Raw genomic sequence first — 19,148 nt, 5'->3', positions numbered from 1 at the left:
GGTGCTGAGGCAGGAGAATTGCTTGAACCTGGGAAGCGGAGGTTGCAGTGAGTGGATATCGCGCCACTGAACTCCAGAGTGGAGACAGAGCGAGACTCCGTCTCAAAACAAACAAAACAAAATAAAACAATAACAAAACAACCCTGCCTCTCCCCGCACTCCCTCCCACGCGGCTGTCCAGTCGATTTCCTAACCGCCCCGGGGCAGCCTGCTCTTCGTCCCCTTTACCCGGTACTCTACGCTTCCTAGTATGCCGTGGGGCACCCCTCCGGTCTGTAGACTCCATTTCCCAGCATTCCCCGGAGGAGGCCCTCATCCGGTGATTTCCACTGGGCACCTCGGAGCTGCGGACTTCCCAGTGTGCATCGGGGCACAGCGACTCCTGAAAGTGGCCAAGGGAGACTTCCGCTTATGGACTCCATTTCCCGGCGCTCCCCGCGACCTGCCCAGCACACCCTGGGGCAGCGCCGTGACGTCAGCGCGCCGGGCGGGGGCCGGGAGATCCCTGGGGCGGTGGGGGGCCAGCAGCAGTTCCCGGCGGCCCCCGGGGCGGGCGGGCGGCGGCGGCAGTTGGGGCTAGGCGCTCGCTCGCTCGCTCGCTGGGCGGGCGGGCGGTGCGATGTCCGGAGAGGATGGCCCGGCGGCTGGCCCGGGAGCGGCGGCGGCGGCTGCCCGGGAGCGGCGACGGGAGCAGCTGCGGCAGTGGGGGGCGCGGGCGGGCGCCGAGCCTGGCCCCGGAGAGCGCCGCGCCCGCACCGTCCGCTTCGAGCGCGCCGCCGAGTTCCTGGCGGCCTGTGCGGGCGGCGACCTGGACGAAGCGCGTCTGATGCTGTGCGCCGCCGACCCTGGCCCCGGCGCCGAGCTCGACCCCGCCGCGCCGCCGCCCGCCCGCGCCGTGCTAGACTCCACCAACGCCGACGGCATCAGCGCCCTGCACCAGGTCAGCGCCCCCTCCGGCGTCTCCCGGGGCCAGGCCCACCCTCCGCGGCGCCACCTGGGGCATCCTCCTTCCCGGGTTCCGAGCCGCCGTTGCCAGTCTCGATCCGCCCCGTCGTTCCTAGCCCTGGGCATTGCCACCCTATGCTGACACCCCTTCCCAGCCCCCCTTACCATCCCTCTTTGACCACCCCGCTTCCGAATTGGGGCTGCTTCAACTGGCCCTGGGCTTTGCCAGTCTGTGCTTACCACCCTGCCCCAGGCCTCCTTACCAGTCCCCTTCGACCTACCCTCTTCCGCATTGGAGTCGCTTTAACTGGCCCTGGCTTTGCCAGCCTGTGCTGTCCCCTGCAGTCCCCCGACCATCCCTCCCTCGACTTAACCCTCTTCCGATGTTGAGCCTCTGTAGCCGGCCCTGGACTTTGTCTCCCTCCCTGCCCTGCCCTCTCCTGAACCTGAGGCAGCTCTCATAGCTCACTCTGGTCTATCTCCCTGGCCCTGGCCATTGTCACTTTGCGCTGCCCTCCTCTCGCCTCGAGTGCCCTTGCTGTGCCGCTTCTACTCTGCCCTCTAATGCGGCCGTTTCTCTCCTGAGTCCGGACCACTTTGAGCTCTACTGGCTTCTGCGCCGCCTCTGGCCCGCCGTTTCCCCTTTCCAGGCAGATCCTGCTTTCACAGACCTGCATTCTCTCCCCTGAACCTGTGCCGCTTTCTGCCTGCAGCTCGTGGCCTGGGCCACCTCTATGGCTAGGTCCAGATCCTTCCCCACCACCTCCTTCAGGTTCCATCTTCCTCCAATCCGTCTTCCCCTTGCTCTGTGCTGTGCGTTGCTGCCCAAGGATGCTGTTTTCAGAGCACTTCCTTCTCGGCGCTGCACCACGTGGTGTCCTCGGAGCGGATCCTGCCCTTGTCTGGGTCCTCTCCGGGCACCTCTCCTCCCTACCCCAACCCCCATGCCGTCTTCACTCGCTGGGTTCCCTTTTCCTTCTCCTTCTGGGGCCTGTGCCATTTCTCGTTTCTGAGGATGGTCTTTTCCGTGGGACGTCTCTCCCTTGCGTCCCCACCTCCCCTTCTTGTAGGCCTGCATCATCACCGTTCCTCTGGACAAGCCCGAAGTCCCTGTCTCCCTGGCTTTAGCCACCTCTCCATCCTCTTGCTTTCTTTGCCTGGACCCCCCTCCTCCTGTGGATTTGGGTCACCTCTCACTTCTTTAATTCGGGCAGCTCTCATATCCCCTTTACCTCTAGTCTGTGCTCACTCTTCCAGTCCCCTGTCATGGCATCTTCCAGGGGTCCCAGAGCTCGGCTAGTCCTCTTCCTCCAAGCTGGGCCCCCAGGTCCACTTCAGGACGGGATCCTGTGTCCCAGAGCCGGGACCACCTTGTATTCCCAGGGCCGATTAATCTGGTTCTGGGTACTTTTATCTATCCCCTCCACCCCACAGTGGGGCCACTAGGGACAGGATTGGTGACAGAAAAGCCCCATCCTTAGGCCTCCTCCCTCCTGGTCTCCAGATATTGGGTCTAACCCCCACCTCCTTTTAAGCAGATTCCTTATCTGGTGACACACCCCCATTTCCCGGAGCCACCTCTGCCTCCTTGCCAGAACCCCTAGGGTGTGCTTACTGATGGAGCCAGAGAGGACCCTGGGAGGGAGAGCTTGGCGGGCGGTGGGAGGGAAGGGGATGCGTGACCTGCCGGTTCTCAGTGGCCGCCCTGCGCTGCCCTCTCCCGGAGCCTGAGCGGCTCTGGCGCGGCCGTCTGGTGCATTTCACTGATCCGGGTGCTGCTGCTTCCTTACACTTCCCAAGAGGAGAAGCAGTTTGGAAAAACAAAATCAGAATAAGTTGGTCCTGAGTTCTAATTTTGGGTCTTCACCTTTCTACCCCCGAATTTGTGTTGTTCCTCTGTGCATCAGTTTTCGCTGTGAGATGAGGCCGGTAGCCAGCCCCGCCCTGGCCGGGCTGTGGTGAGGAGGGTGTGTCCGTGTCGTTTGTGAGAATGGTTTGTCCTAGGTGTTCACCAGGTCGTGGCTGCCTCTACCCCCTTTCTCTTTCTCCATCCTTCTTTCCTTCAAGAGGCCCCAGTGCTATCTGGGACATATTCCTCCGCCCAGAGCGGGGTCCCTCTTCCCCAAGGCCCTGCTCTGGGCCTCTGGGTTTGTGTCCTTGGCAAGCCCAGGAGAGGCGCTCAGGCTTCCCTGCCCCCTTCCTCGTCCACCGTCCCATGCCCGTGGCTCTCCTGCACTTTCCCTACAGGGGTTCCTGGCTCTGCTCTTCAGACTGAGCCCCCTTCCCTGCATCCCCCAGAGGCCCCAGGTCACCTAGTTGGCCTGGACCCAGCGAGAGGTCGCCCCAGCCCAGTCCACCAGGCTGGCTTTCAGGTGGATTCCCCTCCCGCTGTGGGGTGACTGCTTGGCAAACTCACTCTTGGGGTATCCCAGGAGGCCTGGAGTATTGGGGTGGGCTGGGGTCAGAGAAGAGGGGATTCCCTTCTCAGGTTACGTGGTCAGCAAGCGAGGGAGCTGGGTTTGGGTCCGGTCTGGGTGGGGGGTGACCAGCTTATGCCGTTTGCCCAGAACAGCCTGGTTTTAGCGCTGAAACCCTAAGTCCTATGAAAACAAGGACGGGGTCACCGTCTCTGGGTGACTCTTGAGTCCCAGCCAGTTTCTCCACCTGGGGCTGTGTTTCTCCTGCATCCTTCTTGAGGCAAGTCCCCAAGCATCAGCCCCCTGCTATGGCAGTTTCCGAGTTCTTAGGGTACCCCACGTGGGTTTATCAGCCACTTGGTGAGGCTGGTACACTCCCCCCATTCCTGCCCCCCCGACTGCCTTAGTGGCTAGGGGGTTGGGGGCTAGAGTAGGAGGGGCTGGGAGCCAGGATTCTTAGGGCTGAACAGAGAAGAACTGGGGGCCTGGGCTCCTGGGTCTGAGGGAGGAGGGGCTGGGGGCCTGGACTCCTGGGTCTGAAGGAGGAGGGCTAGGGCCTGGACTCCTGGGTCTGAGGGAGGAGGGGCTGGAGCTTGGACTCCTGGGTCTGAGGGAGGAGGGCTAGGGCCTGGACTCTTGGGTCTAAGGGAGCAGGGGCTAGAGCCGGGGCTCCTGGGTTTGAGGGAGGAGGGGCTGGGCCTGGACTCCTGGGACTGAGGGAGGGGGTGCTGGGGCCTGGGCTTCTGGGTTTGAGGGAGGAGGGGCTGGGAGTCTGGACTCCTGGGTCTGAGGGAGGAGGGGCTGGGGGTCCGGACTCCTGGGTCTGAGGGAGGAGGGGCTGGGCCTGGACTCCTGGGTCTGAATGGGGAGAGGCTGGGGGCCTGGGCTCTTGCATCTGAGGACGGAAAGGCCGGGGCCTGGCCTCCTGGGTTGAGTGGGGAGGGGCTGGGCCTGGCCTCCTGGGTTAAATGGGGAGAGGCTGGGCCTGGACCTCGGAGTCCCTGGTGCCCAGGCCTCGGGCGTCTTTCACAGGGATGCCTGTACTGGGCAGGCCCTTGAAAGGGAAAGGCCCACGGCTCTCCTTGCCCCTCCCCCATTGCCATGACAACTGGATGGAAATAAACGAGTCGAGTTCATCCCGTTCCCAGGGCACGTGCGGCCCCCTTCACAGCCCGAGTTTCCATGACCTCATGCTCTTGGCCCTCGTAACTCCCTCCCCGCTTCTCCAGATGGGCAGCTTTGGAGAGGTGAGGGACTTAGGGGGTAATTTATCCCGTGGATCTAGGAGTTTAGCTTCACTCCTCCCTCAGCTCCAGTTCAGGTCCCAGGGCCCATCCAGTGTCCACAAGGCCTGGGGCAGGTTTCTCCCCCAACCCCCTGGACTTCGGCTTTTGTCCCCCGAAGTTTTGGACTCCTAAGGGAAGAATGAGAAACGTTGGCCCGTGTAAGTCCCTGGCTGCAGTGCCCCGTGCAGAGGAGGCCTCAGTGAACTGGAGTGTGACAGCCTGGGGCCCGGGCACACAGGTGTGCAGCTGTGTCACCCATCTGGGAGTCCTGCCCAGGCCCCTGAGTCTGTCCCAGCACAGGGCGGCCTTCCCCCACCCTGCACAGCCCTGGGCCCGCGGCTTCGCTCCTGCACAGTGTCTGCTGGGGTGGTTTCCAGGCTCGACCCTTGGGAGGACCTGGCTGAGTTTAAGGCAAGAGGGGCTGGGGGCCAGGACTCCTGGCTCTGAAGGAGGAGGCTGGAACCACTTCCCTAGTCGGAGCGCTGGAAGTGCCACCTGCGGGTGGTGAGGGGGGTTTGCTGTGTCTAACAAGTACCATGTGGGGTTCCCGCACCCGGATGAGAAGCCCCGTCCCTTCCCCGTTCACTTCCTGTTTGCAGGTAGCCAGGAGTCCTTTTGTGGTTTCCACTGAGCACTGAAGGCTTGGCTGACCTGACCATTGGTCAATCAGGGGTATCTTAAACAGCTGGAGGCCAGAGGCTGTTGGGGTCGTTTTCCCCACTGTCCTAGCACCGCGTCCCTGGATCTGTTTTCGTGGCTGCCTCTGGAGTCCTGCCTTGCTGGGACACCGTGGCTGGGGGAGGTGCGGCTGACGGCTGTTTCCCACCCCCAGGCCTGCATTGATGAGAACCTGGAGGTGGTGCGCTTCTTGGTAGAGCAAGGCGCCACCGTGAACCAGGCGGACAACGAGGGCTGGACGCCCCTGCACGTGGCCGCCTCCTGCGGCTACCTAGACATCGCCAGGTGAGGCAAGGGAGGGCTGGGCAGGACCTGGTCGCGGTGGGGGCCTGGACCCTCAGCCCTGACCAACCCCCACCCCCCAGGTACCTCCTGAGCCACGGGGCCAACATCGCCGCCGTCAACAGTGACGGGGACCTGCCCCTGGACCTGGCCGAGTCGGACCCTATGGAGGGGCTGCTGAAGGCGGAGATCGCCCGCCGAGGTGGGCTCTGGTGTGCTGTGTGTGGGGTGGGGGACACCTCACCTATGGTCTCCAGGCTGAGAGCTTTAGAGGCGGCCTGGGCACCGAGGCTGACCCTGCTTGCTAGGATTGTTTTTCTGTGTGCCTCAGTTTCCTCACCTGTGAAATGGGGGCATGGAGGCCTGCCTCCAGGATTGCTTGGAGCCCAGCAGAGGCACAGGATAAGAACTCAAACCCCTACCAACTGGGATTGTGATTTCACTCCTTGAGTAGCTGAGGAGATGGAAATGGCAGGGCGGGGTGGGTGGGCGGAGGGACTCACCCAGGAGTGCATCAGGTAGGATTGCTGGAACCCCACCACAGGTCTTTCTGGGAGGGGATGTGTTTACTCGGGGGGAGTAGGGGCATGCTTGGGTTGCCAGGGACTGGTCTCCCTGTCCTCTGAGACTCATGGTACCCCAGGAGCCTTCATATGGGGTCCAGGAGTCCCTGAAACTGTGTCTGGCCAGGTTCATTTTTCTAGAGAAGGGCTGTTGCTTCTAGCAGGTGTGTGATGGCCACACAGGATCCCTGGGTCCCCAGTGTGGCTTCGAAAGTCCTGGGCTCACCTTCCCGCTCTGCCTGTGACTGGCGACTCCAGGCGTGTCCCTGCAGCTCGCTTCCCTGATTTCCTAAAACAGGACCACCGGCACCGCCGCATGGGGTGGTTGTCAGGGTCTGGCTGGGTTTGGGTGGAAGGGTGTGCGCGTGGTTCCCTGCAGGTTCCGGGGGACCGTGTGGAAGGAAAGGAAGCCTGACGAGGAAACGAGATACCGGCAGCCTCCCAGACTTCTGACGCGGCTGTCCTTACAGGGCCGCTGGCCAGGCTGAAAAAGGATGGGATTCGCGGGGGTTTAGGGGGCCACAAGAGTCACACAGGAGGAGTAGCTAGTGAGACACGTGGCGGCGGAGATCTGAGGTTCGGGAGCCCTTCTTTGGTTGAAATGGGGAGTGGGTCAAATCAGCCCTGGACCTGGATTCTTTCTCCTCCCTCCCCCCAACTTTTTACTTTGGGAAAGCTTGAAATTTACAGAAAAGTTGGGACAATAGCATGTGACTACCCATATGACTTTCACTAAGTGTCACCAGTGTGTGTGTGTGTGTGTGTGTTTTAGACAGCTTTTTGAGATGTAATTCACATACCCTACAATTCACCCGAAGTGCACACTTCAGTGCTTTTTAGTATATTCACAGGCTTGGGCATTCATGACCACATTGATTATAGAACATTTTCATCATCGCCCAACAAAACCCTGCAACCCCTTAGCCATCACCCCCAACCATGCACCCCGCCCTCATGCAGCCCTGTCTGCCTTCTGTCTCTGTAGATGTGCTGTTTTGTACGCGTCACATAGAGGGAATCATACAGTATAGAATCATGAGTTTTTAACTTTTTGATACATTTGTGTTCCCTCTCTCTGTCCCTCCCTTGCGATCTCTTCCCAGGTAAAGACATAAGCACATTTTTTCCTGTGCTTCCTCCTCCTCTTTTTTCCCTCCAAATCTCCCTTCCTTTCTTCCTTCCCATCCCTGCCTTTCCATTCCTGAGCGTTTTTTTTTTTTTTTTTTTTGAAATGGAGTTTCACTTTTTGCCCAGGCTGGAGTGCAATGGCATGATGGCATGATGTCGGCTCACTGCAACCTCTGTCCCCCGGGTTCAAGCGATTCTCCTGCCTCAGCTTCTGGGTGGCTGAGATTACAGGCATGTGCCACCACGCCCAGCTAATTTTGCATTTTTAGTAGAGATGAGGTTTCACCATGTTGACCAGACTGGTCTGGAACTCCTGACCTCAGGCGATCTGCCGGCCTCAGCCTCCCAAAGTGCTGGGATTACAGGCGTGAGCCCGGCCATTTTGAGACTGTGTTGCAGACATTGTAAATCTTCCCCTGATGCACAGCAGGTATCTCCTGCCACAAGGAAAACCTCCTGCAGAACCACAGTAGGGATGCAACACTTTGCCCCCTGCGTTGACCTTGATGCGACACTGTTACACGCTGTGTTAACTTCGATGCTACACTGTTACCCGCTGCACTAACCTTGATGCCACACTGTTGCCTGTGTTTCTCCTCAGATCCTTTGTCGCCTCTCCCGCTCTGGTTCAGGGCCCAGCTAGGGATCCAGATCTGGGTGATTTAGGCTCCCTCTGTCTGGATCAGTCCTCCTCCTCCCTCGGACCTCAGGGAGGCCGGGAAAGGCCTCCAGGGGGTCCGTGAACTTTCTGACATTGTATTTTCCTGCAGAAATTGCTCATAACTTGCATCAGCTTCTCAGAGGGGGCCATGCTTTTTCCCTCCCATGGGGTGAGGAGAAGCCTGGAAGGGATACATTGGTGGGGGATATTGGCTTGTAGGATCAGCCGGGAGCGAAGGCCACTGGTGCCACGGGAAAGACCCTGAGCTGCGCTTCTCAGGGTGGGGCTCTGCTGCCCCACATCACAAAGCCTCTGCCTATGACACCTCGTGACACCCAGCTCCACACAGGAGCCTCAGGGGCTTCAGTGCGCAGGACCTGGGTCACAGGCTGCACCCCAGCTCTAAGGAGGGCGGAGGCTTTTGCGCCCCCTGCAGGACGTGCCGACATGATGCAGAATTCCCCGAGGTGCTGGCGTCCAGACTGGTGCTGGCCATAGTGTGGCTCTGGCAGCCACTCGCAGGCAGGGCTGGGAGAGCAGACAGACCCGCCACAGGTGCGGCCCCCCTCCGCTTTTCCCTGGCTTACTTGCTGTTTTCCTCTCTCTGGGTCTGGGGTTCAGTGAGAGCACGTGATCTGCTCAGCCAGTCAGCCCGTGGCCTGGAACTACCGTTCCCTTCAGCACCACGAAGGCCTCTGGCCCAATGGACTCGGGCTGAATCGGGCATGAGTCTTAGCAAGAACCAAAACCCTACCACCTGGCTCAGGCCAGAAAAGGCCATTCAAGGCCTGGAGCAGCGGTTCAGACCTGTAATCCCAGCACTTTGGGAGGCCAAGACAGGAGGATCTCTTGAGCCCAGGAGTTTGAGACCAGCCTGGGAAACCTAGTGAGAACTCATCTCTGTAAAACAAAACACATTAGCCAGGCGTGGGAATGCGCTTGTGCTCCCAGCTACTCAGTAGGCTGAGATGAGAAGACTGCTTGAACCTGGGAGGTGGAAGATGCAGTGAACCACTGCCACTCCAGCCTGGGGGACAGGCGAGACCCTGTCTCAACTAAAATAAAACAAAAAAGGCACGTTATGTACCCATGTTCATAGCATTGTTCACAATAGCCCAGAGGTAGGAGCAACCTAGCGCCCATCATTGAATGAACGGAAAATCAACATGCGGTCCATCCATGCAGTGGGATATGATTCAGTCTCAATCCCAACACTTCGGGAGGCTGAGGCGGGCGGATCACCTGAGGTCGGGAGTTCGAGACCAACCTGACCAACATGGGGAAACCCTGTCTCTACTAAAAATAGAAAATTAGCTGGGCATAGTAGCACATCCCTGTAATCTCAGCTACTCAGGAGGCTGAGGCAGGAGAATCGCTTGAACCCAGGAGGTGGAGATTGCAGTAAGCCAAGATTGCGCCACTGTGCTCTAGCCTAGGCAACAAGAGGAAACTGTCTCAAAAAACAAAAACAAAAAAACACGATGTAGATGAATCTTGAGGACGTTATGCTAAGTGAAAAGTGAAAATAAGCCAGTCACAGAAGGACAATTACTGTATGATTCCACATCTGTGAGGTATTCAGAATAGTCAAAATAATAGAGACAGGCAGTAGAATGACTGTAGCCTGGAACTGGGAGGAGTGGGGAGAATAGGGAGTAGTTTAGTGGGTACACATTTTTTTTAAAATGATTTTTGTATTTTTTGTAGAGATGGGGTTTCACCACATTGCCCAGGCTGGTCTGCAACTCTTGAGCTCAAGTGATCCACCCACCTTGGCCTTCCAAAGTGCTGGGATTACAGGTGTTAGCCATTGTCCCTGACCTAGGGAACATGATTTTAATTTTGCAAGATGAAAAAATTCTGGAGATTGGTTGCACAACAACCAATTGTGACTACTTCATGCCCCTGAACTGGGGTTAAGATGGTAAATTTTAGGCCGGGCGCAGTGGCTCACACCTGTAATCCCAGCACTTTGGGAGGCCGAGGCGGGCGGATCACCTGAGCTCAGGAGTTTGAGACCAGCCTGGCCAACATGGTGAAACCCTGTCTCTACTAAAAATACAAAAGTTAGCCGGGCATAGTGGTGTGCACCTGTAGTCCCAGCTACTTGGGAGGCTGAGGCAGGAAAATCGCTTGAACCCGGGAGGTGGAGGTTGCAGTGAGCTGAGATCCCGCCACTGCACTCCAGCCTGGGCAACAGAGCAAGACTCCACGTCTCAAAAATAAATAAATAAATAAAATAAAAATAACTAGCCGGGCGTAGTGGCATGTGCCTGTAGTTCTAGCTACTTGGGAGGCTAAAGTGGTAGGATGTCTTGAACCCAGCAGATCGAGGCTGCAGTGAGCTGTGATTACGCCACTGCACTCCACCCTGGGTGACAGAGTGAAGCCCTGACTGTTTAAAAAAAAAATGTTTGGGCCGGGCGCGGTGGCTCAAGCCTGTAATCCCAGCACTTTGGGAGGCCGAGACGGGTGGATCACGAGGTCAGGAGATCAAGACCATCCTGGCTATCACAGTGAAACCCCGTCTCTACTAAAAATACAAAAAACTAGCCGGGCGAGGTGGCGGGCGCCTGTAGTCCCAGCTACTTGGGAGGCTGAGGCAGGAGAATGGCGTAAACCCGGGAGGCGGAGCTTGCAGTGAGCTGAGATCCGGCCACTGCACTCCAGCCTGGGCGACAGAGCAAGACTCCGTCTCAACAACAACAACAACAAAAAATGTTTGGCCAGACACGGTGGCTCACGCTATGATCCCAGCACTTCGGGAGGCCGAGGTTGGAGAATGGTTGAGCCCAGGAGATTGAGACCAGCCTGGGCAACATGTTGAGACTCCATCTCTATTTATTCTTTGAAAAAAAAAAAAAAGAGGGCTTTGAAAAAGAGAAAAGACTGGGTGCAGGGGCTCACGCCTGTAATCCTAGCACTTTGGGAGACTGAGGCAGGTGGATCACCTGAGGTCAGGAGTTTGAGACCAGCCTGACTGACATGATGAAACCCTGTTTCTGCTAGAAATACAAAAATTAGCTGGACATGGTGGCAGGCGCCTGTAATCCCAGCTACTTGGGAAGCTGAGACAGGAGAATCACTTAAACTCAATAGGCAGAGGTTGCAGTGAGACCCTGTCTCCAAAAAAAAGAGTTTATAGCATGCAAAAGAATAAGTATCCTCAGAGGCTGTCAGTAGATATGATTTCAGCCTCAACAAGGGTACCTGTTTTGATCCAAAATCAACTTATATTTAATTTTAGGTCATTACTTGCTTTTTACGTCTATAATACAGTACAACAATTGGATTACATGAAATTGACTAGCTGGGAAGCATGCTTTTCCCAGATTGCTGTAGGTGGTCGCATGTTTGCAAACGGGTGGAACACCTGGGTAGGAAAGGAGCTGTTGCACTAATGGCACAAGTTCTTCATTTAGTGGCTTTTTGCTTGGTTTATTCTCCTCATGAGAAAAGTGGTAATGGTGATCAAATGTATGAAGAGGCTGGATTAAGATTATATTGGGGGGCGGCACAACAGCTGATGCCTGTAATCCCAACACTTTGGGAGACCAAGGCGGGCAGATCACCTGAGGTCAGGAGTTCGAGACCAGCCTGCCCAATGTGTTGAAACCTCGTCTCTTCTAAAAATACCAAAATTAGCTCAGCACGGTGATTTATGCCTGTAATCCCAGTTACTTGGGAGGCTGAGGCAGGAGGATCTCTTGAATCTCGGAGGCGGAAGTTGCAGTGAGATTGTGCCACTGCACTCCAGCCTGAGTGACAGAGTAAGACTCTGGCTCCAAAAAAAAAAAAAAAAAAAAAAATTATATTGGGAGTGACAGGAAAAGTTAGATGTAATTGAGCACTGGATTTGCTCAATAAACTTCAGGTTTTTATATATATATGTTATGTATATAGGAAATATATGTATAGTGTGTATATATATAGGAGATTGTGTGTGTGTGTGTGTGTATATATATATATTTTTTTAGAGTCTTGCTGTGTCGCCCAGGCTGGAGTGCAGTAGCGTGATCTTGGCTCACTGCAACCTCCGACTCCTGGGTTCAGGCGATTCTCCTGCCTCAGCCTCCCAAGTAGCTGGGACTACAGGCGCCCGCCACCACACCCGGCTACGTTTTTTTTTTTTTTTTTTTTTGTAATTTTAGTAGAGATGGGGTTTCACTATGTTGGCCAGGCTGGTCTTGAAGTCCTGAGCTCGTGATCCACCTGCCTCGGCCTCTTAAAGTTGCTGGGATGACAGGTGTGAGCCACTGCACCCGGCCATGGTTTTATATTAAAAATAATAAAAGTAAGGTGAATTTCTGGTTGAAATGGGGAAAGGCCTGTGAACTCGATTTTCCCAGTGCTTAGCGCTGACTCAGAGACCCTGAGTGGGACACACGGCTGCATGGAGCACAGTCGGGAAACAACTGGGCTAGTCTAGGCCTCCCACGTCTCAGAGGGGAGCAGCGGGGAGAGCTCTGGGCACGTCACAGGCCGAACCCTGGCCAGCCCAGTGTGAGTCCTACCTCGTGCCTCTTATCCTCCTAGGTGTGGACGTGGAGGCAGCCAAGCGGGCGGAGGAGGAATTGCTACTTCATGACACAAGGTGCTGGCTGAATGGGGGCGCCATGCCAGAGGCCCGGCACCCCCGCACAGGCGCCTCTGCCCTGCACGTGGCTGCTGCCAAGGGCTACATTGAGGTGATGAGGTGAGTTGGGCTGGTGTGTTCCATCTTGCTGTCTTGTACCTTCCTGTGAATCCTGTCCTTTCCCTTTCTTTTTAAATGTATGTACCGAAGACTGCATTTCCCTCTAAATAACAGCCTTAGCTGTACCCACAAGTTTTGATGTGCGGTCTTTTTTTAATTGTCATTCCGTGTAAAATATTTCCCAAGTTTTAATCTTTTATTATTTATTTATTTTGAGACAGGGTCTTGCTATATCGCCCAGGCTGGAGTGCAGTGGCGCAATCGTGGCTCACTGCAGCCTCAAACTCCCCAGACTCAGGTGATCCTCCTACCTCAGCCTCCTGGATAGTGGGGACTACAGGCGCGCACCACCATGCCCCGCTAGTTTTTGTAGAGACAGGGTTTCACCATGTTGTCCAGGCTTGTCTCAAACTCCTGGGCTCAAGTGATCTACCTACCTCAGCCTCCCAAAGTGCTGGATTTACAGGTGTGAACCACTGTGCTTGGCCTAATTTCGAAATACATAGGACTTCTCTATTCATCATTTTGTTACTATTTTCCTGGCTTAATTGCATTGTGGTCAGAGAATGGGTTCTATATGATTCTGGCTTTTGAAATGTATTGTTTTGCCTTATATACCCCAGTATATGTAAGTTGGAAAAGAATGGAGTCGTCCGGTACAGTGTTCTCTGTAGGTGACTAGGTCAACCTTGTAATCCTGCTGTTTTATTTGTAGTGCTTCTTTATCTGTAGTGATGTTTCCCCCGCTGCTTATTCTGTCAGTTACTATGAGAGGTGCATTTACATTCTTGCTATGATTATGGACTTTGTTTCTTCTTATAGTTCTGTCAGTTACAATTTGTATATATTTTAAGACTAGATTATTTGGTACATATATAGTTTTTTTTTTTTTTTTTGAGACGGAGTCTCGCTCTGCTACCCAGGCTGGAGTGCAGTGGCCGGATCTCAGCTCACTGCAAGCTCCGCCTCCCGGGTTTATGCCATTCTCCTGCCTCAGCCTCCGGAGTAGCTGGGACTACAGGCGCCCGCCACCTTGCCCGGCTAGTTTTTTGTATTTTTTAGTAGAGACGGGGTTTCACCGTGTTAGCCAGGATGGTCTCGATCTCCTGACCTTGTGATCCGCCCGCCTCGGCCTCCCAAAGTGCTGGGATTACAGGCTTGAGCCACCGCGCCCGGCCTATTTTTGTTTTTGAGATGGAGTCTGGCTCTCTGTCACCCAGGTTGGAGTGCAGTGGTGTGATCATAGCTCACTGCAACCTCCGCCTCTTGGGTTCAAGCAGTTCTCTTGCCTCAGCCTCCCCAGTAGCTGTGACTGTGAGAGTAAGCCACCACACTTGGCTCACTTTCGTATTTTCAGTAGAGATGGGGTTTCTCCATGTTGGCTAGGTTGGTCTTGAACTCCTGACCTCAGGTGATCTGTCTGCCTCAGCCTCCCAAAGTGCTGAGGTTACAGGCGTGAGCCGCTGCACCCAACCAAGGTGCATGTAGAGTTTAAATTGTTATGGTGCATATTCCCTTTCTGTCATCCGCACCTCAGTCTTGGGTCTTATTTTGTTCCTGTTTGGCTGCCTTTCCCACTTCTGTTAAAGTTGTTGGTTCCAGTTCTCATCCTCAGGCTCCTCATTCTTTTTTCAGTTCCCTCTTCTCTCTTTCATGACTTAGACTTTATTATTTAGTATAAAAATGAAGTTAACATGAATTCCTCCCTCTCTCTGCTCACTCTCTGTTGACAGCTTTTAGTCAGGTTTTCTCAGTGAGGTACATAAGACGCCTCTAACAGCTCCAGACCGCTGCCCCTTCTGCTTAGCACCTGCTGCTGAAGTAGAGCTCCTGGACCTCGTATCTGGCCCAGGTCCCAGCTCTGTTGCTGACTGGGCCCATCCCTGAGCTGATCCTTTCGACAAGGGGGACTGGAAACTGAATGGTTGGGCCTGGTGATGTGCCCAGGCCTACAGGCCGTGTCGTTTTCCTCCCATGGCTTCCACCCCTGAATCCTGGAGGCGGCCGCATCGCCTCCACTGCACCTGCATCCCAGCCAGCAGGAAGAGAGGGGGCGAAGGAGCAAACACCCATTCCTTTCCAGAGAGCAGTCTGCAAGTGCCACGCACCACTTAATGCCAACACCCCATTTGCCAGACCCTAGTCACGTGACCACTCCTTGCTGCAAGGGACCGTTGGAGATTTGTCTTCAGCTGGGTGGCCTGTGTCCGGCCGGGGGGCCTGTGTCCGGCCGGGGGGCCTCTGTGGGTACTGTTAGTAAAGTGAGAGGTAGAGTCCATATTCGTGGGCAACCTCATTCATTCTCTGCCATAGAACTGAAGCACTTTGGACTTAGAAATATTCACTGACTGTAATTTCATTACTGCTCCTTTGTAAGGTATAAGGGTACATGTTTGCACTCAGATCTATTGACTGCATTTTTTATTTTTTTTATTTATTTATTTGTTTGTTTATTTATTTTGAGACGGAGTCTCGCTCTGTCACCCAGGCTGGAGTGCAGTGGTACGATCTCCACTCACTTCAAGCTGTGCCTCCCGGGTTCCCGCTATTCTCCTGCCTCAGCCTCCCGAGTAGCTGGGACTACAGGCGCCCGCCACCTCGCCCGGCTAGTTTTTTGTATTTTTCAGTAGAGACAGGGTTTCACCATGTTAGCCAGGATGGTCTCGATCTCCTGACCTTGTGATCCGCCCACCTCGGCCTCCCAAAGTGCTGGGATTACAGGCGTGAGCCACCGAGCACGGCCATTTATTTTTATTTTTATTTTTGAGACGGAGTTTCACTCTATCATGCATGCTGGAGTGCAGTGGCTCGATCTCAGCTCACTGCAACCTCTGCCCCCTGGGTTCAAGCACTTCTCCTGCCTCAACCTCCTGAATAGCTGTGATTATAGGTGTGTGCCACCCTGCCAGGCTAATTTTTTGTTTGTAGTAGAGACAGGTTTTGCCAAGTTGGCCAAGATGGTCTCGAACTCCTGACCTCAAGTGATCCTCCCACCTCAGCCTCCCAAAGTGCTGGAATTACAGGCATGAGCCACTGCGCCCAGCCTGACTGCATTTTAAAAAGAATGTAACCAGCATTCTCATCAAAGATCTGTTGCAGGCTGGGCATGGTGGCTCATGCCTGTAATCCCAGCACTTTAGGAGGTTGATGCAGGCGGATCATGAGGTCAGGAGTTCAAGATCAGCCTGGCTAACACAGTGAAACCCCGTCTCTATTAAAAATACAAAAAATTAGCTGGGCATGGTGGCGGGCGCCTGTAGTCCCAGCTACTTGGAAGGCTGAGGCAGGAGAATGACATGAACCCAGGAGGCAGAGATTGCAGTGAGTGGAGATCGTGCCACTGCACTCCAGCCTGAGCGACAGTGTGAGACTCTGTCTCAAAACAAAACAAAAACATTTGTTGCAGAGTGCAGGTATATGTTTATTTGATGGTACTGATTCGGTGCTTATTTTCTGAGCCCCTGCTGTGTGCCAGGCAGTCTGTTAGTTGCCAAGGAACTGGGTAAACGAGAGAGATCTGGGCCTATGTGCGGCTCATACCTCGTGGGGAGACAGACATTTTGGACCGATCGCTCTTTGCTGCGGGGCCTGTCCCGTGCATCACAGGATATGGGGCAGCCTCTCTGGCCTCTACCTATGGGACGTTGGGAGCATCCCTGGTTGTGAGAACTAAAAATGTCTCTGGACGTGGCCAAATGTCCCCTGGGGGGCGCATTGTCCCAGTTCAGAACTGCTGGCTTAAGATATAAATAGGGTGATGGGAGAAGACGAGTGTGATGAGGAGGGGCTTTGGGGTCAGGAGACATGGGGGTGAAGGGGTGGTGACTGCCAAAAAGGGGCTCAGCGTGAGATGCTGCAGGGCACAGAACACTCTCCGACTGAGAGCAGCAAGTGCAAAGGCCTGTGGCGAGTGGGCGCTTGGGGAAATAGCGGGGGGCCCAGCACAGCTGGGGCAGGGTGAGCTCTGGGCAAAGCGTGGGAAAGGTGAGGGGCGAGGTGGACGAGGCCAGATAGAGGGATTTGTGCTTATAAGGCTTCTTTGTAGAATATCCCAGGCTGTCCATCTGTTCCCACTTTGCGAAGCTCTTTCTCATTGACACAGAAACTCATTCCAGTTCTCCAAAAATAGACACGTCCTACCCTAAGCTGAGCTTGGAGAGTGCCCTGGACTTGGAACCCTGCCTCTGCCCTCAAATTGAATGGTTTAAGGTGGTTATTGTTTTCTGGCAGAAAATTGTCTTGAGTGAGGATTTCTCAACCTGGCCGCTAGCCACATTTTGGGGCAGATCATTCTCCTTGTGGGGCTGCTGCTGAGCGCTGCTGGGTGTGGAGCCGCCTCCCTGGCCTCCACCCAGCCGATGCCACTAACCCCTGCCCCAGGTTATGACAACAAAGATGTCTGCAGACCTGCCGGGTCTCCCCTGGGGGACAGCATTGCCCTGGTTGGGAGTCACTGCTTTAAGCCAGCCCAGGTCCTAGAACACTACTGCCCTGAGACAGCCCTTTGGGGTCCAATCCTTCTGACAGGCGTGGGGGCTGGCACAGGGTCCTGCACCTGCATCCTCCAGGGCTGCCTCCTTACACCCCACTGCCATCACCTTGGAATCCCACAGCCAGGGTGACCCCCTGCCGGCACCAGGAGCAGGTTCCAGAGGCCACCTGCAGGGCCAGGGTTTAACATGTAGCTGCTGGTCCAGGGGGAGGGACAAGGCCTGGTGCAGAGGGGCCTCTTGTGGCCAGGGATGCTGGGCAGTGGCTCTTTACCAGCCTGTCCAGGGGCATTTTAGTCTCGTGGCCTGGGTCCTCAGTTACCGCACCGCTGGCCGAAATCAGCCCCCGGCCCAGGGCCTCGCCTTGGCCTCTGACCCTGAGACTCCCTGGCCCCCAGGTTGCTCCTTCAGGCTGGCTACGACCCGGAGCTCCGGGACGGGGACGGCTGGACTCCCCTGCACGCGGCGGCACACTGGGGCGTGGAGGACGCCTGCCGCCTGCTGGCTGAGCATGGCGGGGGCATGGACTCGCTGACCCACGCGGTGAGGGCCAGTGCCCCGGCTGGTGGGGGGCAGGGCGCGGGGAGGACCCAGCGCCTCCTTCATTGTCTGCTCCTGCTCCTCCCCCGACCCAGGGGCAGCGGCCCTGTGACCTGGCTGATGAGGAAGTGCTGAGCCTGTTGGAGGAACTGGCCCGGAAGCAGGAGGACGTGAGTGTCAGGGCTGAGGGGCTTGTCCCAGACTCCCCATGTCCCCTCAACTCCTCAGAGGAGGGTGCAGAGGGGGTACCCCCCCCCCGACTTCTGACACCCACCACCCCAGCGACCTGCTCTTTCCCGCTTGGTGACCCAGCTCCAGCCCCAGCCTCAGGAGAGACCCCCAGCCAGGGCAGGATAGAGATGGGGCTGCAGAGCTTCCTACCTGCCTGGTGGGGAGGCAGCAGAAGGATCTGGACAGGGTTGTCTGACACTCAGACAAAATAACAAACCAGCTCAGGGCACCTCATCACCTCAGGGTGGCCCTTGGCAGCAGCCATGTGCAGGACTGTCCTAGACTTAGGCTGGGCTGGTCACTCGCAAGGTGTCTCCCAGCCATCCCCGGGGCAGCCTTGCTGGGAAAACTGACAGTGAAGGAGTGAAGGGCGTGAGCCCTGACCAGAATGCCTGAGTTGGAATCCTGGCTCTGCCATGGATCTGCCGTGAGTCCCAGCCAACCACTTTCCTCTCCAGGCCTCAGTTTCCTCATCTGTCAAATGGGAATGGTATGGTGCGCACCTGTATGAGGGGTCATGCGTGACATGTGGATTGTGCTGTCAGGAGCTCAGGGGAGTACGTGCCACTGGACAGCACTAGAGCCATGCCAGCATTCAGTGAGCTCTGTGGGGTGACAGGAAGCTCCCAAGGCCAGGCCTAGGGCTTCTGGTGCGTGGGCAGGGGAGTGGAGACAGCCTTCTCTCTTGAAAGGTTGGCAGGAGCAAGGTGGAGGCTGATGGATATAGGAGAAGAAGGTTTCACACAGTCTAGGGGGCAAGTGTGGGTGCCCTGAGGTGCCCAGGGAGGGGAGTGTAAGGCAGGGCAAACCCGGGAGGACCATGACTGCCAGGTGAGGAGGAGGGTGACTTTTGCCCTGAGGGTGATATGGCCAAGGGGGGTTTAATGGGTGGGGCAGGGTCAGCTTAGGTGGCCCAGATACGAGGGGAGCCCAGCCTGGGAGCATCTGGGGACAGTTTCTAGAAGACGTGAGTACTACAGCACTAAGAGTTTGCTAGAAGGGCAGGAATGAAGGGCCCTCCCAGTACTCCTGGGCACCACATGCAGAGGCCCAAAGGTGTGAAGACAGTGGTGAACTGTGTGGGGAAGGTGTGAAGATGGTGGTGAACTGTGTGGGGAACGTATGAAGACAGTGGTGAACTGTGTGGGGAAGGTGTGAAGACGGTGGTGAACTGTGTGGGGAACGTGTGAAGACGGTGGTGAACTGTGTGGGGAAGGTGTGAAGACGGTGA

General features: G+C 56.0%; 1 protein-coding gene across 1 annotated transcript in view; it reads left to right on the top strand.

The window, feature by feature from the left end:
- The first annotated feature begins 477 nt into the window (after positions 1–477).
- Positions 478–19,148, top strand: part of PPP1R12C (protein phosphatase 1 regulatory subunit 12C) — a 28,619-nt gene continuing 9,948 nt past the window's right edge. The window contains exons 1-6 of the mRNA XM_031934817.1: positions 478–940; positions 5,481–5,611; positions 5,692–5,810; positions 12,497–12,656; positions 17,545–17,689; positions 17,782–17,856. Of these exons, the coding sequence (XP_031790677.1) occupies positions 620–940; positions 5,481–5,611; positions 5,692–5,810; positions 12,497–12,656; positions 17,545–17,689; positions 17,782–17,856 (951 nt within the window). The 5' untranslated portion in view covers positions 478–619. The remainder of the gene's footprint in view (positions 941–5,480; positions 5,612–5,691; positions 5,811–12,496; positions 12,657–17,544; positions 17,690–17,781; positions 17,857–19,148) is intronic.

This window comes from Piliocolobus tephrosceles, chromosome 21 (assembly GCF_002776525.5).
Source record: "Piliocolobus tephrosceles isolate RC106 chromosome 21, ASM277652v3, whole genome shotgun sequence".
Taxonomy (NCBI): domain Eukaryota; kingdom Metazoa; phylum Chordata; class Mammalia; order Primates; family Cercopithecidae; genus Piliocolobus; species Piliocolobus tephrosceles.
Note: the sequence above shows the minus strand (reverse complement) of the source record. Positions and strands in the feature narration are given on the sequence as shown.